General features: G+C 39.9%; 1 protein-coding gene and 1 pseudogene across 2 annotated transcripts in view; one reads left to right on the top strand and one right to left on the bottom strand.

Annotated features, from left to right (window-relative positions):
- ANTXR2 (ANTXR cell adhesion molecule 2) overlaps positions 1–9,121 on the bottom strand; it is a 158,466-nt gene extending 149,345 nt beyond the window's left edge. Inside the window, exons 1-3 of one of the 2 annotated variants that reach the window (XM_033214316.1) lie at positions 8,998–9,121; positions 7,174–7,245; positions 5,023–5,094 (exon numbers count right to left, since the gene is read on the bottom strand). In XM_033214316.1, the coding sequence (XP_033070207.1) occupies positions 5,023–5,087 (65 nt within the window). In that variant the 5' untranslated portion in view covers positions 5,088–5,094; positions 7,174–7,245; positions 8,998–9,121. Of the gene's footprint in view, positions 1–5,022; positions 5,095–7,173; positions 7,246–7,998; positions 8,922–8,997 lie in introns of those variants that run through there. The other variant, XM_033214314.1, reaches the window with a different exon arrangement.
- A 5,775-nt stretch (positions 9,122–14,896) lies between these two features.
- LOC117085416 lies at positions 14,897–16,538 on the top strand (annotated as a pseudogene).
- The last annotated feature ends 7,153 nt before the right edge of the window (positions 16,539–23,691 follow it).

The raw sequence follows: 23,691 nt of genomic DNA, 5'->3' as shown, positions 1-23,691 counted from the left end.
ATGTGTATATTGTTCAAAATTAATTAAGTGACTTTTCTATAATTTCCTACAAGTTTGCCTATGGAAGATTTTTTTCCCCCAGTAATTCATTATTGTGCTCAGGTCAAACAAGTACAAGATATTTTCAATTTGGGGGCAAGTGTAATGAAAGGGAGTTGTAAATATTTATAACTGATTTGTAAGAGTAGGAATAAGAAAAATAGCAAATATAAGATTATTTATTATGTGGTATAATCACAAAAAAGACAATCTATGATGGCAGCCAATAACTAAGGTTCTGAAGTCGTATCAGCTCAATCACTCATTCAACAAATATTTATTGAGCATCTCCTGAGCATCAGGCTCTGTTCTAGGTATTGGGATACATGAGGGAACAAGACAAATGAGGACTCCTGCTTTCATGTTTACATTAGAGTCATTAAGATAAAAATAAATTAACTAACAGGACAACTTGAAAATGTGATAACCAAATATAGTATTGTAAGAGATTACTGGGGAGGAGAAGTGGGGTTCCTTTAGACCTGGTGGCCAGGCAAGGCTTCTCAGAAAAGGTGACATGTGAGATGAAACCTAAATGACGAGAATGAGCCGGCTAGGTGCAGATCTACAGCAGAGAAAGGTCTTAATGTGGAAACAAGCTTGGTCTGTTTAGGAAATGGAAAGAAGACCACTTGAGCTAGACTGTGCCACACGATGTTGCAGGAGAGGACTGGCTGGGGCACTAAGATGGGGTGTTTAGGCCTTTAGGAAACACTGGCTTTCCAGTCTAAGTGATTAGATTGTTTTAAGCATGAGAGTGGAATATCTGCTTTAACTTTAAAAGATTATTATAGCCAATATACTGCTTGCAACTTGTTAACTGTGTGTGCTTGGACAAGCCACTTTTTCATTGTCAGTTTTGATTTCTTCATTTGTGAAGTTGAGGTAATAACAGTATCTATTACATGAAGTTCATATAAGGATTAAGTGAAGCAATGCATGGAAAGTATTTAGCACACTGCCTGGTGCATAATAATTGTTCAATAAATGTTTTCAACTAAATCTCTGTTACAGTATTAGCATAATATAGAACTGAGTTTAATTCACTATCCCCAGTTACGCAAAATAATAACTAAAAATACTTTTTTATTAGTCTTGATTCCAAATTCTCTACTATTGAAAGGCTAGGTATTTTCATACTGAATCAACACTTGGCATTTTTCTCTCACCTAACCCTATAATACATCCCTGGGCTATTCATGTGTATGTGTATCCCTCTACTCACACTCACACTAGATTACTTATCTTTGTGGTACCCCAGGTTCCACAGTACTCAATGCATTGAATATAAGATAAGCAAGTCTTTAGGTAGGTGGGTGGGTAGGTGGATGAATGGCCTAACAGACATATGGAGGGTAAAAATAATGAGAGCAAGAGAAAAGAAGGGAGTGTTTCAAATTAAAGTATTGAAAAGAATAAGGTTTTTAAGTTATGAGTACATAAAATGCATAACATCATTTCTTGGCATGTTTATTACTTTATTCTTACATTTACATAGTACCGGATACCATGCTGAAAGCATAACAGAAGACACAGCCCTGTGGTATGTATTTACTACCTTCTAATCTTGCTTTATCTCTACTGAGAATCTTTAGCAACACTCTGAGAAACATGAAAGAGCTACTTATTTATCAAGATTGTGAAGAATTATGAGTGCTAGAAACAAAATTGTGAAACCTGCAGTGCTTAACCTTTGGTTTTCTTTGCTTAACCTTTGCTTTCCTCACACACTCTGATCTATTTGTGAGGGTAATACATGACATCAAGATATTAATAGTTTGTATGTAGAATTCCAACTTCTAGGCTTTGAAACAAAGATTCACAATAGTTGTGGAAACATCTGTTTACTGATCTGCATATAACATGCAAATTGTTTCTTCACACTTAAAAGTGTGTAATGGAAGAAAGGTGACCCTATATCCAAATATAGAGGACCATAGAACCTTGAGAAGTTACTGATTTAATTAAATAACATTAGGAAAACAGCAATATAGAAGAAGAAAATAACGTCCTTTATTGGAGGTTGTTCTATGCTATACAAAGTAACTTTATATGCATTATCTTATTTTGATCTTCACAATAACTCTAAGAAAACATGGCAGATTTTATGTCCTGCACTTCATGGACATAAAAACTGATACACTGGTATACAATTTGCCCCAAGTTTACAAATCAGTCAGTGGCAAAACTGGAACTCTAGCCTAGGCATTCTCAGTGTTATTTTCTGCCACCCCAAACTAATCAAAAATGCCACAAATAGTGACATTTATTAACACTTAAAGTTTTTATATTTAGGAAGAGACAGAGGAACCATGTATAAAACAATTTGCAAGTAGTGTTATTAAAATTCCTCTTGGAATATTATAAATCCTTTTAAGCAGGGCAATATTTTCTTTATGTAAGCATGATTCTTCTCTGATCATTAAAATACTGTATACTGCCTAGCTCCAGATGATAATAATAGTGATAAAGCCTTTATCGCTTGAAAACTTACATACGAGACTCTGTTCTAAATACTTCACATTCATCAACTTTCATACATGTAACAATTTTATGGGGTAGGTATTACTAGCATCATCATCATCATTGCCGTCATTACATAGATGGAAAAAGAAGAGGCACACAGAGGTTAAGCAACTTGTCCTTAACCATTTGGCTAGTAAATTGGAAAGCCAGGATTTACACGCAGGTAGATTCGGTCTAGTGACTCTTAGCTGCAACATTATGCTGCCTCTTGAAAGAAAGACCCCTTCTGTAACCTATTTCAGTGTCTGCCCTATTAGATTCAACCATTGATGAAAGAAGAATCACTAACGCAGGTTAAAGATTTAAACCCCTTCCATGAATGTCTAAGCAACACCAATCTGGTCACCCAGTGACCTACACTTCATCTTCAAAGTGCTGAGGAACTGTATGCAAAGTGTCTAGCAAAGAACCTGGCACAATGTTTGCAGCTATCAATGACTGAGAGTTTCTACAAGTCTGGCATGGTGCTAAGTGTTTTTCTATATATAGGAATGCCATAAATGTTAAAATGGTTCTTTTTTTTTTTTTTTTTTTCTTTGGATAGGCTGGATCCAAAGCTGTTTCTTTGGAAATTAAGCTAGGCAATGGAGAAAATTTATTTTCCTAAAGGCAAGAACTGTTAAATCACTGGGTGTAGAAAGCTGCCATACATGGGTTGTGGACTACCATGGCTCAGGCTCCTGATGAGATTCACATCCATGCAAGAAAGTAAGGAGGGCCATTATCGTCAGCAAACTAACACAGGAACAGAAAACCAAACACAGCATGTTCTTGTAAGTGGGAGCTGAACAAAGAGAACACATGAACACAGGGAGGGGAGCAATGCACACTGGGGCCTGTGGGGGCTGCAGGGGAGAAAGAGCATCAGGATAAATAGCTAATGCATGTGATGGGTTGATAGATGCAGCAAACCAGCACGGCACACATTTACCTATGTAACAAACCTGCATGCCCTGCACATTTTTCCCAGAACTTAAAATAAAATAAAAATAAAAAAAGAAAGAAAGAAAGGAGAAGTATCAATGGGAAGACAAGATCCTAGGCTGCACTCAGCATCTGTAGAGAGATTTCCTCTCTAGGAAAAGGAAAACTAAAAGCGCAAAGATTAAGATCTTATATGGATAATTTTCTAAATCAATTAAGTGAATTATAAACAAGTTCTCTCCCCCAGTTTCTTTAGATATCATAATATCTTTCTTGACCTTTTCAAGGGAAAATTTAATTTACAAAAAACTGTTTTTACAGTTAACTTTTCAGAAATTCACATATCATGCAAAACAAAGTATACCAGCTTCCCTTGCTAAAACTACAGTTCGGAGAAATTTTATTTCAAAATAATAGGAAACCACTCATTCATTCATTCAACAAGAATTTATTGGCCAAAAACTAGCTTACATACTCTGTGTTAAATAAAGTAGACATAAAAATGAAGAATGAAAGCTCCCTCCCACTACGGATCCCATTCTTTAAAATATGTCAGTGAGGTGGGGTGTGGTGGCTCACACCTATAATCCCAGCACTTTGGGAGATCAAGGCAGGCAGATCTCTTGAGGTCGGGAGTTCAACATCAGCCTGGTCAATATGGTAAAACCCGTCTCTACTAAAAAAATATAAAAATTGGCCAGGAGTGGTGGCATGTGTCTATAATCCCGGCTACTCGGGAGGCTGAAGGATGAGAATTGCTTGAACCCGGCAGGTGGGGGCTGCAGTGAGCCAAGATAGCACCACTGCACTCCAGCCTGGGCAACAGAATGAGACTCTGTCTCAAACAATAAAAAGAACATAAAATATGTCAATGACTATTTCTAACTTGTCATTGACACTGTTTGAATGACATAGAAATGGTCTTATGAAACACTGTGACATTGGTTTGGAAAAAGACACCTTTTAAAAAGCACTAAGGAGATTACATAGATAGATAGATAGATAGATAGATAGATAGATAGATAGATAGATAGATAACAGTTATATTGATATACATATTGATATATCCTAAGTTCCTTTATAAAGGTGAATATATTCAGCATCAGTGGACCTCAGAAAAAGACCAGAAATCCAGGATGTCTGCTGAATCTAGGAAATTATCCAAAAGGATCCATATCTTTATCCCCCTCAATGTTCTTCAAATTCCTGGTTGATTAATATATCTAAACAAGAAAAATGCAGAACTAATTACAGTAACAGAGAGGCGGGGGAAGGTAGGAAGTAGTGAATATACAACTAAGACAGGGATCTAGATCTCACTGCACATTCCACAGCCACTATAAATGATATTGATTTTCAGATTAACTGCTCTTTTATATTACTCATACCTCCTTTCCCTTCTATTAGAGAACTGAATTGTCTGTGCATCTGCTCGATTCCACTGAGAGGCCTGAATCACCACTTGGAAGTATCAATCACGCCTTTAAAATTCATCTCTACTAAAAGCCTGCAGTGAAATGATAATGCACTAACCTGTCTCCAGTTAATGGCAAAATAATAGTTGCTTGAGAAGAAAACACAATGAAAGATAATCTCATTTCAGGGCTGCAAAATAAGAAAAGAAGCAGTTAAAACATTTTTAAAAAGAAATATTGATACAATACAGATGTATAGTTACGGAGTTTTATTTAAAATTGGTCTCACTGAATGGTCCAGTCTTCTTTTAAATGGCATTCCCTAAGTAAATAGACGAACTCTGCTTAACATTGTTGCATAAGTCATGTTGGATTTAGTCAGTGCTTCCCAGCACTCACATACTCCTCCATGACCCACAAGGACTTGCATTTAGAAAGAGACTAACTGGAAAGATAAATTCTATGCTGATGTAAAATTCTTTCATAGAAAATTCCTCTTCCCTTGGTGTTCTACAACATTTCCTTTAAGGAGGCCAGGCCCTTCAAAGTGATTATGGTTATCAATACTTAGGGCTGGAGAGTACCCAGTTTGACTTAATGACCGTAACTGTGATATGAGTCTATACAAAAGACTCATAACCTGAAGTAAGACTACTTAAAGAGTCATGAAGAATGTGAAAGAAACTGATAAATCACTTTCTGCTTAGGCACTTTTTATTTTCTAAGTCTCAAGCATCCTATTTTCCATTGGCAACAAGTGCCCCAGTTAGCTATTTCTTTCAAGTTTTAGGCATTTCTCTCACAGAATGGCTCTTGCTTCTCAGATACTCTCTGCAACTATTACTAAGGTCCAAAACTGAAGATATGAAACTAGAATCTATAAACTGAAAACCAGAATGCTCTCAAAGGCTTCTACATGTTATAAAAGTCAGTCTCTTCATTAGTCACCCCTTATTCACTTCCTACAATGTATTGTTAGTAACTGAGCAACTAGGCTTGAGCCAGACAACTGTGTATTATAGAATTCCAACTTAAAAACCAGATCAATGAGTAAGATAAGAGCTTGCTTCTTTGCAATGTTGTAGTGATGTGATTCATTGCTTTTGATCAAAATCTACATGACACCCTTTGCACATTGAAAGATTAAATTAGAAAATTTATAAACAACTGTTTGTTCTGCCTTTGACATTTAAGGATATAGGATCTCGTTTGTTTTTCTTTCCTAGACAGTTTTACCTCAGACCCTGTCCAGAAATGAGTGTTAAACTTGGCTTCTTAAGCAAGGGACTGATGATTGAACATGGACAGGCATACATTTTTATAGGGATAACTTTACTGCTGCCAATAACTGAAAGCAAGGATTGCCTAGGCCTCTACAGATTGTTTGAAGTTACTTGCAACATGACTTTCAAAATGTTTTGATCATCCAAGCCTGTTTTACAGAAAACATTTGGGCTAACAAGACTGAAAGAAGCAATATTTAATGATACAGTTCCTATTCATGTCCTTTCCATTATCTTGATAAACTTGTGTTTGCTCATTGCATTTTTTCTTTAAAAAAAAAAAAAAAAGGAAAATAAAGCCTCAAAAGCCTAGTGTCCTGAGGTTATTTTTAAATCAAAGATGCCACTAATTCCTAGTTACCTCTAAATAAGAGAGTAAGCTGGATTTCATACCAGTAATGCTTTTTATAGGAGAGGAAACCATTCTTTCCTGGTGATGCTTATTGCATATATAGAACAGTTAAATTTTAAACCAACCACACACCCACACATTGTGTAAACACAAGTCGTTGCTTTAAACACACACACAAGTGCCTTTTCTGGTAGTGGGTTATTAACACATGTTCATTTGAAGTTTTCCAACACTTTTTGTTTGTTTTAATGAGGACCTCTATAATGCTAAGAAATGTGTGGAAAGGAAAATATATTATGGATACTATTCGCATAAAATTTATTTTTTAATGTGATAAATTATGAGAAAGCATAACTGAAATTCAAAACAGATGAAAATTCGGAAAGAAAAAGACATTTGAAATAGTATTTGAAGATGCTTCCTCGGAGTCTGAGCCAAGTTCTGGGATCCAGATGAAATAATCCCTCAAGGACTGAAGGGCTGTCGTAATAACACCATGTGTGCAATAACGACCTTGAGGCACTTAAAAGTAACATTTCAGGAAAAGTTTTTCCCATAAAAGGTTTCAGAAAAGGGAGATTCTACACTTTGCTCTACTTCTCCACTGCCTAGAAAAGTAAAATAAGAAAGATACCTCACAAATCTCTCCGCAAGTTGCTGGACGAAATTGTAAATTTCAATCCAGTTATTTGCCACACTCCCAGACCTGAAAGATGAAATTGAACTGATCAGAGAAACAAAACACGGAACTGAAAAGTAAACATGTTGAAATGGTTCCTTCTTCAGTGTCACGAACATGGGGGCACCTGGCCTCTTTGTCAAGCTAAGTAAGGGTATCTGTAGCTGAAACTTTGGTGCTACCCAGAGTTAAAGAAGTCAGCCCCAGAGCGAGACTCCATCTGAAAAAAAAAAAAAAGAAGAAGAAGAAGAAGTCAGCTCATTTTCTGGGGGCAATACCTGCCTGCTAATTGTGTATAGTGGAACCCAGCTCTTCAGAGTAAACACAGAAACCTTACTTCGCAGGAAATGCAAACCACATTGGGCATGTTAACCCTAGGCTGTTCCTGGCTCCAGTGAAAGCGCTATGATTAGGATAAAACCAGGCAAACTTTAGCCTGCATACGAGCGGGGGTCGAGGAGGTGGGTAAGGACTAAGTGGCCGATGGAGCTGGCCCGCAACAGGCCACATTCCCAAGAGGCCCAACGACTGGCAAACAGTGAATACCCTAACTCCCCAAAGAGCCAAGTAGCCCGCGGGTCCAATCACTACCCCCCACCCCGCTGATCTCCGCCTACACAGATCCGAAGCGCTAGCCGTTTGGAAGAAGACAGCAACAGGGCACCCCTTCGCGGGTTTCCAACACCACTCCCCGGGGCGCGCACACGCATCTCAGCCTCAGCCCCAGCTGATCCAGTGCAGCCCTCACCAGGAGACCCTGGACGTCCCTCGCACACTCACTTGTCCAGGACGAAGTAGAGATCAAAGGCTCTTCTGCAGGAGGGCTGCTCCTGGGCGCGCAGCAGCCCCCCGGGACCGCTGAGCGCCAACAGCCACAGCCCGGGGAACAGCCAGCTCCCGAGGCTGCGGGCCCGGGACCGCTCCGCCACCATCCTGCGGCCGGGAGCCTGAGACTCCCTCTCGCTCGCAGTCTCCTCAGCTCGGAGGGTCGCAAAGGTGCCGGGAGTCACTCGGGACGCACTCTGGGGTGGGGGGCGGCGAGCAGCTGAGGCGCCGGCGCCTGCGGCAACGGGACCCACCAGCTGACTGAGTGAGGGAGAGAGGGAGGTCCTGAGAGGACAAAGGCAGTCTCCGCCACCGCCGCAGCTGCCGCCGGAACTCTTGACGAATCCCAGTGGAAGCGCGATCCAGTCCTCCCCCTCCCGATTCCGGAGAGTTCCTGCAGACAATGCGGGCCCACGGCGACAGCTCGCGAGATGAGTTCCTCTCCGGCCTCGGGCCGAGCCTCCAGCGCCCGCCTCGGACCTGGACCTGGAGCTCACCCCGCCCGAAGGGCTGAAGTCCCCTCGCTGCCGTGCGCTTCGGGACAAGGGGTCCCTGGGACGCGGCAACGGCAGAACAAACTGGGAGTGGAGATCTTCTCCTCCCGCTCCCTTCCTCCGGCAACCCCAACTCCCTCCGCACTCCGAAAGTTTCCTCCCGGTGCTGGACTCTGCCACTGCGCTGACGGGCCGTCCCCTTTAGGGGAGGAGGCTAGCTGGCCCTGGGACTCCCGGCTGGAGAGAAGCCACGCCGAGGCCAGGAGCGCGCTCGGGCCAGGTCTAGGCTGCGTGTGTCAGTGTGCGCCCGGGGACGAGGGCGGGGCCCCAGCTGAAGCCTCTGAGCTACACACGCACACTTGTGGGTTTCTGCCGAGTTGAAGATGACTAACGCTTGCCAGATTTGGGAAAAGGAAGAAAGAGTTTAGAAAAACAAAAGTTCTGTAGAAACTAGACATACCCATATATCCTGCAGGCCTGGCCTATTTTAGCAGCTGTGCTAAAACAGCCCCTTTGCGTGGTTTACAAATCCAAGACTAAGGATTCCATGGGAGGTGACGGCCTCCTCACTCCTCACTCCACCCCACCCTCTACAAACACTCTTTATGAACTTCCTCTTTTTTTTCTAAAGAAACCTGCTTAGTTTTTTTTTTTTTTTTTTTCTAAAAAAAAGCCAAGCCAAAGAAAGACCAGAGTGGGGAGTGGGAGGGTATAGCAAGCCTCTTTGGGAGTGGAAAGTTGTACCTCAAAATATTTCAGCCCACTATCATTCCCTGCAAGCTCCAGTTTTGGAGAATTTCAGATTTGGGCAAGCTAGGTCTCCTTTGCAAAACTTGTGCAAGCACTCAAGTTTGTGCACAAATCCTCTGTCTACTAGTTCTGCTCTCCCTCCCTCCTCTGTCTTCCCCTCACCTCCGTGACTTCCGCCCTCCCTTAGTCAAAACTGGCTTTTAGAACCTACTAACTTTTCATTTTTAACAAAATCAATGCTTTATGTAGTACTTACATATACATCTCTTCTGTTTGTTGCCGTATGTATTTAACTTTTCATTTATTATATTTGATATACAACCAGATATGTCAGCTCTTTGAAGATAAAAATCAATTACTTTAACAAAGATTCACTGAGTGCCTATTATTTGCTAGACACTATTCCAGAAGTGGAGGTTAGTGCACAGAACAAGATAACAAGCCCTTGCCTTCATGAAGCTGACAGTCTGGCTGAAGAGTGAAAACAGACAATAAGAAATAAATACATAAGCAAGGAAAACATGTCCATATTAGAAAGGTGGCTTGCAGAAACTTAAAATATTTTGATGATAAAGAATGACTGACTCGGTGACTAATAAAAAAGACCCAGTCATTCCAAGAGCTCTAAGAGGAAACATTTGAAGTTACTGCAAAGGTCCATAGGCATTAGCTTAGCATATTCAAAAAGGAAAGAAAAAACAGTGTGGCTGGAGCTTTGCAGGCAAGATGATGTAAGAGAAATAGGCAAGGGCCAGATTATGTGATGCTTTGTTTACTGAGATAAGGAATTCAGATATTTTATATTGAGTGTGATAGGAGACAAACAATCCTAAGGTTCATAAATTTGGAAAGAAGAACTTCATTTCTTATAAAGGGTTACAGCTGCAGGCTGGACATCTTGACAGGCTGGGAAGTGTAGCCTCTGGCAGAGATAAAAAGCAGGCACTCTGAGGGAGGTAAGGGTAGAACAGGAATTTATGCTGAATGAGTTGGCCAAATATACATATTCAACAGGTTATAGGAGGAACTATGAATATTCCTGAAGCAAGGGGTACATGAGCTATGCATATTTCTGAAGCAGGTGGGTTAAGTTTCCACCTCAAAGTGAACATGGGACATATGCAACATGCATGTTTAGTAAGCAAACATGCATGTTGCATATGTCCCATGTTCACTTTGAGGTGGAAATTTAACAATTAAATGTATTATATTTAGGCCCTGTATGTGAAAAGGTGAAACAGAAGACATGAAGGTGCTCAGTGCCACAGCCTCTGTAAACCGGCCAGAACCAGTCTGTGGTCAGTGGTCTCTTATCAGGAGGAAGTTATTAAAATCAGTCTCTTGTCCAGTCAAAGCTGTAGTTATGGCTCATGGAACAGGGGTAGGTGTGGAGGATTATTTAATTAGTGTCTTGCAGCAATTGTTTCAATATTGGTTATCTTGAGGCCAGTGTTTGTTTAGATGCTAGAGAAAAAGAAAACCCTTGTGGCAGTTAGAATATAGTTTATTTTTTTAAGTGTAGTGGTAGTTTGCCTGGAATGGTCTTAGGTCTTCTTTATAATTTGATGTCTTATGGACACAGAGTACATTCTGTCAGTCTTATCATCTCTATTTTAACAAAGGCAAAATGAAATGGTACCTTGGACCATCATCACTATAGCAGCTAACCTGAGAGTTACGAATTGATGTAAACCTCAATATATACAGGCAGACCTCCATTTTGAAAATATGCTCATTCCAAATGTCAAAGATTGAATGGAGGGTGGCTAACATCCCTTCTCACTCTTTGCCGACTGGTCACTTAGGGATGGAAATTCCACCACTATCAACTGCATCAATCTGCCACTTTTTACCTGATGGAGTGAGGAAGATACTGAGGGGCAAGGGGTTAACTAGATGGAAGATAACTTTCACTTTTGTAAGAAGGAAACATACACTCTTTATAATTTTCAGACAATTAAGCCCTAGAAGAAAGTCCTTAATTAGTCCTGAGACTAATTAAGAAAGTCCTAAGAAAGTCCTTAAAGCACCTTAATTCTGTCCTCCTTGGTTTCATCCTTTCTTGAGGTTCTAACATTCTGATTACTTCTGCAGCCCTCCAGTCTCCAAGTATGTGTTGCCACCTCTCATTTCACATTTGGGTCAACCTGAATGCATAAATCTCCTTGACCTTCCGTAAGAGAACTGAAACAGGCTGACATTTTCAGGAAATTTCTATCAACAGCTTATTCAAGTTTGAAGGATTTTTATTCACTGCTGGTTGAAATTGGTTTCCATTTTCAACTTTAATCTTAAGACAGAATCAAAGACATTATATGCCACATCAGCATGTTATTGAATAAAATCTGGGGAGAAAAGGTATGTCAAAAAAAAGTGACAATTGGTTCATGTTAGAAGGAGACAGAAGGCAAAGAAATATGAGACATGATGCTAACTATTTACTCTAACCTTCTGAGGAAGTATTTTAAAACTCACATTTGTTGGTTTCCTTTATCCCTAGCTTCTTGACTAATTGCCTGCTCATCTTCTGGGACTTCCCAAGCTGGTCTAAGAATCCACCTTGTCCTAGGCTCAAACTAAAGCAAAATACCTCGAATTTAAAACTCATTCTTCCTCAAGATTCTCAGGCCTTCTGAGAGTACCCCCCACTCAGTTCTTCTTTCTTGAGTACAAGGCTAGCAGAGAATATTGACGTACCAAAAAATAGTACCACTCTTTTGTTTATCTGTTTGCTTGGGTAAAGAATTCATCCCAGTCCTGGAGCATGTTTCATCTCACTGGCTTGCTCGCGTAAGATCTACAGCAAAGCAAAAAATGGCCTCATCTGGCCCAGACCAATAACTAATCAAATCACTTTCATTTAATAAAAATTAATTAGAAGATCATTAATTACCGGGGCGACCAACTGTCCTAATTTGTCACAGACTGAGGGGTGTCTTCCGTCCCATAGAAGTGGGATTTTCCATGCTACAATTAGGGCAGTCCCTGGGATAGTTCCTGGCAAGCAAAACTGTTGGTCATTCTTTTCCTAAGCAATAATGAGGGAAGATGAAAGCAAAAGCAGACTTGAAAATCTCTCCAAGCCGTGAAAAAGAACTGGTAGCAACAGCAGTACTTTCCCTTCTCCTCCATCAGTGAGAGCACTCCAGGAATTGTATCAGCTGGAGAATAGCCAGGTAAGGTTTCAAACTGACTTTTGTACCATGACAGTCATGCTGGGACCCTGTTTAACTTTCAATTTGATGTCAAGAATGGGAGGAATAATGCAGATATTTTTAAGAGAGAGAGAGAAAGAGAGACTCTATACTGCATTATGTAGGTAAATAAATCTTAAGTGTTTCTCTTTTGTCTAATTATTTGTGTGTCCACTGAATTATTTGGCTTTACAATCCATGAATGCCCCCACTCTTTGGAAATTATTATTTGTATTAAATCAAACTGCTAACTCAGTGTTAGAATGTATCACCTTATTAATAAAAATGCTAATGAACCTCAAAACATTTTAAATTCAGTTTAATGCAGTTAGAATAGCTTGAGATTGACAACTGATGATTTAAAGTCTTCACTAGACCCCCCATCATTGTCCTTTTTTTTCCTACCTGCAGAGCTCCGATGGACTACATGTTAAATTACATTTAATTACTTATTTACTGGTCTTTTATTATATTTAACAAATGTTTACTGATACCTACTGTGTATCTGGTAATGTTTTAAACACAAACTGTTTCTCAAGCAGTTTGTATTTTCAGTCTCCTATCACTAATTTATTTCTGTCACCCCATACCTCAACAAATAAACAAAAAGGCAAATGAGCAACAATAATAAAAGTATTCTTTATGTGTAAAAAATTATATAACCTATATTATTTACAAGTAGACATCTTTTATGGCATACACGACTGTAGACGTGACTCTCCTGAAAGTTGAGTACCACACTGAAAATGATTCATATTCATGTCACATGGGAAGTGATTCATTATATGATGTCTACAGTGATTCAGAGGAAGAAAATAAATTTTCACTACCTATAAGTGATAAAGCTTATTTCAACTTTTATCAGGTATAGTCATTAAAGACCTAGATTTCGTCAATGTCTGAACTAGTTCCTGAGAGTGAATGAAATGTTTTTGGAAGGTGCAATTGTGTCTAAATTAATATCTTTATGTATGACAATAGGGGGTGCTAACTAATATTAGAGAATGATTACTAACATCTGCATGTGAGACCAAATGTGTCTCCAGTTGAGTTTCTCAGAAACAGACTTGAGAATCAGAGATTTGCATGCAGGAGGTATATTAAGGCATGCAGCAAAGCCTCAACGAAGGGGTGAGGGAAGCAGGAATTGTCAGAGGGAAACTTGAACCATGATGGAATTCCAAAGGAGGCTTCAGCCAACCACCAAAGGTAACTCTGGAGCTGTGATAGCCTTTCATAGTTGCCCTGAATTGAGTGAGACAAGGGAGCCAGGGTTTTGTTTCCCCTCATGGATCACTCACTAAATGTGGGCTTCCCCTCCACAAGGGGAAGGCATAACCTTAAACAATGCCAGCTTCTTTTAGCTTGGAGCCGTTATGAGGAGAGTTGTGAGCGGTCAACAGAAAAATCCTGGCTGTGGGGAAATTAGTGTTTCAGCCCTGAAGGAGGAATCTAGGTGAGGCAACTTAACGCACTTACAACTACAGCATCCAGAATATCTAAAAAAAAAAAAAAAAAAAAAAAGCCAAGACACCTGGCAGCTAGTTTGATGAAAGTCCTATCTCATGTGCAATGTCAGACCTTCACAAGGCAGCTCAGGTTTGGATTGGCATCCTCGAATGCTAAAGTCATATAACTGCATCGCTTCTCTCATGCCCTCTACCTTAGCCTTGGTGCAGGTCAGTTTCTCAATTCTCAAAGGAATTACTCTAATAGTATTCTATTCTTCCTATACCTTCTCCATACTTCAATGTAATTAATCACCTGAAGTATAAAACCAATCATATTAATCACCTACCCAGTTACTGTACTGGAATATGGTTTCCTTACAATGGAAGGCCCTCCACGATAGCATTACAACTTAGCTTTGTATCCTTACCTCGAACAAGTCTAGTCCCTTCATATACTTGATGCTCCAGAGAAACCATGAGAGTCACTATTCCCCTCCTATGCACAGGTATACCTTTTGGATTTACCTTGTATTGTACTCCCATTTCCCTGATACTGTGTTCTAGGTATCAAATGCTATCTCTTTCTCTTGCCTTCCATTCTCTTACTGAACAATTTAGGTCAAAAGCCATTAGGTGGGCCAAGCACTGGATGCTAGGGTGGAGCAGAGCTACAGTAAAGTAGTCCAAGCAATGTGCCCAAAGCCAAGCAGGGAAAAGAGAGTGTCCCCATGGTGCAGGGAAGGACAGCCTGGCATGGAGCATTGGAGGCTGAGAAGGGTGAAGAAAGTGTCTACCTGGGAAGGTGGCCCAGCATGAGGAGTAGAGAAATAAGCCAGTGAGCAGATTACCTGGAGGTGGGAAGGAGGTGAGGTTTCTGACCATAATTAAGATCAGGAGAACAACACTGTCTTTGAGCTGAGTCGAAGTGGATGCTTTGAGCGCAGCTGCCCCACAGCAGCCGATCCCTGCATCGTTTCCTGTGGAACCCTGGGCCTGCTTTTCAGCTTTCCTTCCTTTGTCTCATAACCATGTCTACCAATGAGAATACTAATATACCAGCTGCCTGACTTAACAGATTCAAGAACAAGTGAAAAGACAGCACAGAAATGAGGTGTCACAGAATAGAAGTCAATGGGAAGCTAAGGAAAGCTAAGAAGGATGACCAAATGCTGAAGAGGAGAAATGCAAGCTCATTTCCTGATGCTGCTGCTTCTCTACTGGAGGAAAACCTCAAAAACCAGGGCACTATAAATTGGTCTGTTGATGACATTGTCAACAGCACAAATAGCAATAATGTGGAAAGTCAGCTCCAAGCTACTCAAGCTGCCGTGAAACTGCTTTCTAGAGCAAACCAGTCCCCCACAGACAACATAATCTGGGCTGGTTTGATTCCAAAATTTGTGTCCTTCTTGGGCAGAACTGATTGTAGTCCCATTCAGTTTGAATCTGCTTGGGCACTCACAAACATTACTTCTGGGACATCAGAATAAACTAAGGCTGTGGTAGATGGAGGTACCATCCCAGCATTCATTTCTCTATTGGCATCTCCCCAGGCTCACATCAGTGAACAAGCAGTATAGACTCTAGGAAACACTGCAGGTGATGGTTTAGTTTTCTGAGACTTGGTTATTAAGTATGGTGCAGTTGACCCACTCTTGGCTCTTCTTGCAGTTCCCGATATGTCATCTTTAGTATGTGGTTACTTATGTCATCTTACCTGGACACTTTCAATCATCTGCTGCTACAATAATCCTGCACCCCTGTTAGATGCTGTTGAGCAAATTTTTCCTACCTTAGTTCGGCTCCTGCATCATGATGATCCAGAAGTATTAGCAGATACCTGTTGGACTACTTCTTACCTTACTGATGGTCCAAATAAATGAATTGACATGTTCTTGAAAACAGGAGTTGTGCCCCAACTTGTGAAGCTTCTAGGAGCTTCTGAATTGCCAACTGTGACTCCTGTACTAAGACCCAGAGGGAATATTGTCACTGGTACAGATGAAGAGACTCAGGTTGTGATCAATGCAGGAGCACTTGCCGTCTTCCCCAGCCTGCTCATCAACCCCAAAACTAACATTCAGAAGGAAGTTACATGGACAATGTCAAACATCACAGCTGTCCGTCAGGATACAGCAATTTGTGAATCATGGATTAGTCCCATTCTTCACAACATTCTCTCTAGGGCAGATTTTAAGACACAGAAGCAAGCTGTATGTGCTGTGACCAGCTATACCAGTGGTGGAACAGTTGGACAGGTTGTATACCTCATTCATGGTGGCATAATAGAACCATTGATGAACCTCTTAACTTCCAAAGATACCAAGATTATTCTGGTTATCCTGAATGCCATTTCAAACATCTTTCAGGCTGCTGAGAAACTATGTGAAACAGAAACTTAGTATGATTGAAGAATGTGGAGGCTTAGACACATTGAAGCTCTACAAAACCATGAAAATGAGTCTGTGTATAAGGCTTTGTTAAGCTTAATTGAGAAGAATTTCTCAGTAAAGGAAGAGGAAGATCAAAATGTTGTGACAGAAACTAACTCTGAAGGCTATACCTTCCAAGTTCAGTGTGGGACTCCTGTAACCTTTAACTTTTAGATCATGTAGCTGAGGTATATATTTGTTGTGTACTATATTTGGTATTTTGTCTTACTGTCTCTCTGCTAAGAACTCTTTTTAAATGTGGTTTCTTATTGTAGCACTTTTTACACTGAAACTATATTTGAGCAGTTCCAACTGTACATACTGTATGAAGCTTGTCCTCTGAATGGATTTCTTATTTCTATGTGGAATTTCATATCTTGCAGTGTCCTGTAAATAAACATTAAAGTCCACACTTCAAAAAAACAAAATTAGGAGGACTTCTGCATGGGGGAAAGTTCACTGTGGAGTATTTGGAGCCCAAACATGGACCTCCATGCAGGGGGTCATCCCCACGCAGGGTGTCAGAGAATGAACAGGGAGAGAGAGGGTCAACACTGGAAGGCAGAAGCCGTCTCAGGATGCCAGAGCATGAGAGGAGCGAGTAGGGCTGTTGCAGCAGAGCACAGGGTATAAGAACCAAAGCATTTGAAGAGGAATTCTGGTCAGGGAGAGAGCCCAGCTGAGGTATGTAAACATAAGCAGGGTAAGGAGGGCTTCAGAATAGGGAGAAGCTTGTCAAAGGAATGACTGACTGACTGACTGACACCCAGCATCGTGTGTCATAGCCCAGGTGGGTTGCCTAGGTGGCAACCAAGTGCAGCGTGTCAGAGCTTGAGAGAGAGGAGGAAAGGCTTCGACATGGAGGGTAAAGGTATGTAAAGCCTGAAGCCGCAGGTAGAGATTCAAGCAAGATGAGGAGAATGTCCACTCAGAGTAGGAAGAGGCAGCTCATGACTGGGGCCAGAGCCTGAGTGAAAGTGCAAGGTGGTGCTCATGTCAGAACTTAAGCAAAATGAGAGAATTTGTGTTGGAGAGGGCAACAGTGGTGATGAGAAATTGGTTCACTCAGGAAGTGCCTTCGTCCATTCAGGCTGCTCTAACAAAATACCATAAACTACATGGCTCGCAAACAACAGAAATTTATTTCTCACATTTCTGGAAGCTGGGAAGTCCAAGATCAGGATACGAGCAGATTTGACATCTAATGAGGATCTTCTTCCTGGTTCATGGGCAGCCATCTTGTCCTCAGATGGCAGACAGGACAAGGTAACTCTCTGGGACCTCTTTTAAAAGGACACTAATCCCATTCATGAGGGCTTCACCTGCATATCCTCCCAAAGGCTCCAGCCCAGATACTATGACATTGGGAATTAGGTTTCAACATGTGAATTTGGGGGAAATATAAACTTTCAGACAATAGCAAGGGATTAAGTCAAAATCGTATAGATAATGGGAGTTACCATCAGAGAAGAAAGCTGTAAATAACGAAATAGAAAAATCTAGAATAAATCCTGTGGTGCTAGCTTGCAATTGGAGATATAAGTGTGAATTCATATATATAATTACAGATATAGATGTGAGTGTGTGTGCAAATGCAGTAGTCCTTCCCCCTTATCTGCAGGAAATATGTTTCAAGTTCCCCAATGGTTGTCTGAAACCATGGATAGTACCAAACCTTGTATATACTTGTTTTGCCTGTACATACATACCTATGATAAAGTTTAATTCATAAATCAAGCATAGTAAGAGATTAACAGCTAATGATAAAATAAAATAATTACAGCAATTTACTGTAATAAAAATAAAACAAGGGTTCCCTGAACACAAGTGTCCCTATACCAGGACACTTGATCTGGTAATCAAGACAGCTACTGAGTGACCATCAGGTGGGTAGTATATACAGGGTGGATATGCTAGACAAAGGGATGAGTCACCTCCTGAGAGGGATAGTGCAGGGCAGTGTGCAACTTCATCAGGTTACTCAAAACAGTGTGCAATTTAAAACATATGAATTGTTATTTCTGGAATTTTCTATTTAATATTTTCAGACTGAAGTTGACTGTGGGTAACTGAAACCTCAAAAAGCAAAACCAAAGAGATTGCTATGTATATATATGTAAAACAGTATACACAGTATATATATGTGTGTGTGTGTGTATATATGTGTGTGTGTGTGTACATGTACATGCAAATATATAGCTCTGTCTACTTAGATAGCCTGAGAACCACAGCAGCAATGGGCATACCTGATGCTTATTTCTTGGTTTTAAATGTCACTCTCCACTGAAGTGAACTAGGAATTCTTAAAGATATGTTTAAATTCAAAGTGAGTCAGGAATCAATGAACTTAGAATATCTTGTCCCAGAAAGTAAGAGGTATTCGAAGAATGATAGGGCATGACCGAAAGATGCAGAAGTCAGGTTGAAGAAGCTCCAATCCAAAAAATGTAGGATAATATGAGCACCAAAATGAAACAATTCAATTAGAAAATGAACAAGATATTTAAACACATATTTCACCAAAGAGGATATACAGATGACAAATAAACACATAAAACTCATTCAACATTGTTAGCCATTAAGAAAATGCAAATTAAAACCACAGTGAGATACTGCTACATGCCTGTGAGAATGGCCAAAATAAAAAACAGTAATAACAGTAAATGCTGATGAGAATGTAGAGAAACTGAATATCTCATACATTGCCAGTGGGGATGCAAAATAGTACAGTTGTTCTGGAAAATAGTTTGGCAGTTCCTTTAAAAACTAAAAATGGACTCACCATATGGCCCGGTAATTGCATTAGTGGACATTATCGAGAAATCAAACCTTAGGTTCACACAAAAACCTGTATATAAATGGTCATAACAGCTTTATTTATAATATGCTTAAACCAAAAATAACCAATGTCCTTCAGTGAGTGTCTTAATTTGTGCTGCTATAACAAAATACTGACAGGATAATTGATTAAATATATATATTCCTCACAGCTCCAAAGACTGGGAAGTCCAAGGTCAAGGTACCAACAGATCTGGCGTGTGGTGAGGGTTCTCTGCTTCACAGACGGCCCCTGTTGCTGCATCCTCACATGACAGAAAGCAGGGCAAAAAGGCCTGAACCTGCCCCCTCAAACCTTATTATAAGGGAACTGATCCCTTCCCTGAGGAAAGAGCCCTCATGACCTAGTCACTTCCCAAAGGCCCTACTGCTTAATATCATCACCTTAAAATTTAATTTCCAACATACGAATTTTGGAAAGACACGTGCATTCAAACCCTAGCAGTGGGTAAGTGATTAAAGTGTGCTACATCCATGCCATAAACTATTCCTCAGCAATGAAAATGAACAAATTATTGACACATGCAACAACTTGGGATCCATCTCAAGGGAAGTATGCTGCATAAAAAGCTAACCTCACAAAGTTATATACATTATTATTCCATCCATATAGTGTTCTGGAAATAATATTATAGAAATTGAAGTTAGATTAGTGGTTGTCAGGGGTTTTGGATTTCAGGGGAGAGGATGTAGGGGCGGTTATAAAGGGGTAATTCTAGGGAACCCAGTTTAATGGAACAGTTCTGTGCCTTGATTGCTTTCATGGTTACATGAAGTTACACAAGTAATAGCATTGCAGATAACTATACACACATGTAAAACTGGTGAAATCTGAATAAGTTTTGTGAATTGTACTAATGTCACTTTCCCGGTTTTGATCTCCCACAGGGGGGAACTGGATGAAGGATACACAGGGCCTTCCTGTATTTTTTTTTTTCATAATTGTCTTTGAATCTCTAATTAATTCTAAATTAAAAGTTTTTAAAAATTAATGGTAATAGAAACAGATTATAATATATTGGATAAAATAGAAAACCATGATTCCATACTGATGTAAATAAATACATGAATAAATTCAAAGTTTTATATAGAACTGAACACTACATAATTTATCTCCCCAAAATACTTATGCATGACAAAGAGAAAAAAAGTAACTTTACATAGGATAAGCCTCTCAGATACTACCTTAATCATGTTATCATCACAGGAAGAAGTGGGTTTTTTAGTTGAATTTTTTTTAACATTCCTCATGAATGTAAATTTGTACTATTTAACTGACTATTCTTGATGTAAAATCTTGTCATGTGTATAAAAATAAAAAAGATCCCCCCCAAAAAAAAAAGATATCACCAATATTGGTACAAAACTAAGTTATGTTCTATTTGATTGATTGTAATGAGAAGAATACAAGATCACTTTGGTAATATTCCCACTATAGATGGATGAAAAAGCATCATGTATACCCAAACCGAAAGCCATTCTACAAAATAACTGACCTGTATTCTTCAATGTATCAAGGAAAAACTGAACAACTGTTTTTTTTTTTTTTTTTTTTTTTTTTTTTTTTTTGTGAGACAGAGTCTGGCTCTGTCGCCCAGGCTGGAGTGCAGTGGCCGGTTCTCAGCTCACTGCAAGCTCCACCTCTCGGGTTTACGCCATTCTCCTGCCTCAGCCTCCCGAGTAGCTGGGACTACATTAGCTGGGACTACAGGCGCCTGCCACCTCGCCCGGCTAGTTTTTTGTATTTTTTAGTAGAGACGGGGTTTCACCGTGTTAGCCAGGATGGTCTTGATCTCCTGACCTCGTGATCCGCCCGTCTCGGCCTCCCAAAATGCTGGGATTACAGGCTTGAGCCACCGCGCCCAGCCAACTGTTTCATATTAAAGAAGACCAAGGTGATATGGCAATTACATGTAATATGTGATTTTGGACTGGATAATTTTGCTCTAAAGGACTTTATTGCGACAACTGGAAAAATATGGTGGTTACATGAAAGAATTCCTTTTTATGACGAGAAAATACTGAAGTACTTGGACATGATGGGCCATTATGTCAACAACTCAATCTCAAAAATGATTCAGGAAACACATTTCTTTGTTCTTGCAATTTTTCTGTAAATTTAGGATCATTTCAAAATTTATATAGGAAGAGGAGACTAAGGAGTCATGACAACAAAATGTGTGGTTTCCTGAATTTGATTGTGGAACAGAAACTATTTTAGGGGAAGTTTGGTGAAATTATAATAAAGTGATTTTGGTAATAGTATTAACTAGTGCCAATACTATTAGAGTAGCATTGTACCTGTGTTAATTTCTTTTTTTATTTTTTTATATTTTATTTTATTATTTTATTTTATTTTATTTATTTTTTTATTATACTTCAAGTTCTAGGGTACATGTGCACAACGGCAGGTTTGTTACATATGTATACATGTGCCATCTTGGTGTGCTGCACCCATTAACTCGTCATTTACATTAGGCATATCTCCTAATGCTATCCCTCCTCCCTCCCCCACCCCACAATAGGCCCGGATGTGTGATGTTTCCCTTCCTGTGTCCAAGTGATCTCACTGTTCAATTCCCACCAATGAGTGAGAACATGCGGTATTTGGTTTTTTGTTCTTGCCATAGTTTGCTGAGAATGATGGTTTCCAGCTGCATCCATGTCCCTACAAAGGACACGAATTCATCCTTTTTTATGGCTGCATAGTGTTCCATGGTGTATATGTGCCACATTTTCTTAATCCAGTCTGTTACTGATGGACAGAGTCTCTTTCTGTCATCCAGGCTGGAGTGCAGTGGTGAGATCTCGGCTCACTGCAAGTTCCGCCTCTGGGGTTCAAGCCATTCTCCTGCCTCAGCCTCCCAAGTAGCTGGGACTACAGGCGCCCTCCACTGCGCCCGGCTAATTTTATGTATTTTTAGTAGAGACGGAGTTTGACCGTGGCCTCAATCTCCTGACCTCGTCATCCGCCTGCCTCGGCCTCCCAAAGTGCTGGGATTACAGGCGTGAGCCACTGCGCCAGGCCCAGTGTTAATTTCTTAGTTATAACAAATGCACTATGGTTATATCAGATGTTAATGGCAAAAAGAACTCTCTAGTGTATTTACAACCCTTTTACAACCCATGCAGGAACTCTGTAGTATATTTACAACCCTTTTAAATCTAAAATTATCCCTAAATTAAACATTTATTTTAAAAAATTTAATGCTTTTCAGGCTTCAAGTTCCATTTCATGTAGACAGAATACTATTCACCTTCTAGGCCTATTTCATATACCCTTTCCTCCATGTAACTTTTTCAGTTCATCATTACTGCTGGTATTATCCCCAGTCCATACCCCCAATTTCAGCCATAAAAGTTTTTGCTTCATTTACATTATAGTATTTTCAGATAGTTATTATCTGTTACTAATTTCTTAAGGAGAAGAATTGTGATTTACTAGAAACATATAATAGAGGCTTTATTAAACATTTGCTGAGCTGTGTTACTGCAGAAGGCGGGAATACTTTTTTGAGTATTTAAATTCTGTCTAAAGATTCTGGAAAGGTGAAAATTCTTTATGAAACCTTACCTAACTGCTTCAGTTCACATTGGTCTTTCCTTTATATCTCAATGTATCTTGTAGCTGTTCTTCTCATAGGTCCTTGATGTATCTTGACACCACTTGGTTCATAACCCAGTTTTTAAATTCTAGTCATTTTGCTGCCTATCAGTATCCCAGCAGGGGGTGGGGCAAGTAACAAAGAAAGTAGAAAAGAACTGGCGACTTAAATGGTGGTCACTGTGGATGAATTCATTAATACTGACACAACTCTCCTCTAGGATGACTTTCTGTATATCAGAGAAAGCTTTAAAATGGACATTTCCTAGACTGCCCTAGAGGTAGATTTCATCATCGTTTAGAATCCACCCAAATATACTCATGCCAGATTTTGAATCAGAACCCAGTTACATGAGGGTAGAGGCAGGGTATGGAGTGTCTTTTTTGCTGCTTCAGAGGCAGTGCGTGGCAGAGCGAGCACCTCCCTTGCCAAGGGCTGGAGTGTGGTTTGGGGAGTTGTTCCTGAAATTCAGTCCTCACTCTTCTTCAGCAATCCAAATGACTCTGAGTTATTTATCCTTCTTAATACATTCCTTTCATTTAAGTTAGCTAGAAGAGATTCTGTTTTGAAAGACATTGACACGTCTTAAGGTTCTATAATCTCTAGGAACTTTAAATTAGTCATTTTACTAGCAGTTATAATTACAATAAAAAGCTATAAATCAAAGGGAAGAGATGAGTAACTGTATTTTTTAATTATCCATGGCATTTGCTTGATATTATTCCTCTCCTTTGTAAACTTGGATACTCTGGGGTGGAGGCAGGGAAGCAAAATTATATTTAAAAGGAAAAAGAAGGAGGAGGAGGAGGCAGAGATTCAATAAACTTCTTTGAGAATTTTGCAAGACAAGAAAAAATCTTTTCAGCTACCTAAACACAGAACAC

The sequence above is a fragment of the Trachypithecus francoisi genome, unplaced genomic scaffold (assembly GCF_009764315.1).
Source record: "Trachypithecus francoisi isolate TF-2019V2 unplaced genomic scaffold, Tfra_2.0 Lachesis_group1, whole genome shotgun sequence".
NCBI lineage: Eukaryota > Metazoa > Chordata > Mammalia > Primates > Cercopithecidae > Trachypithecus > Trachypithecus francoisi.
The sequence above is the reverse complement of the archived record's forward strand: the minus strand, read 5'-3'. Positions and strand labels throughout refer to the sequence as shown.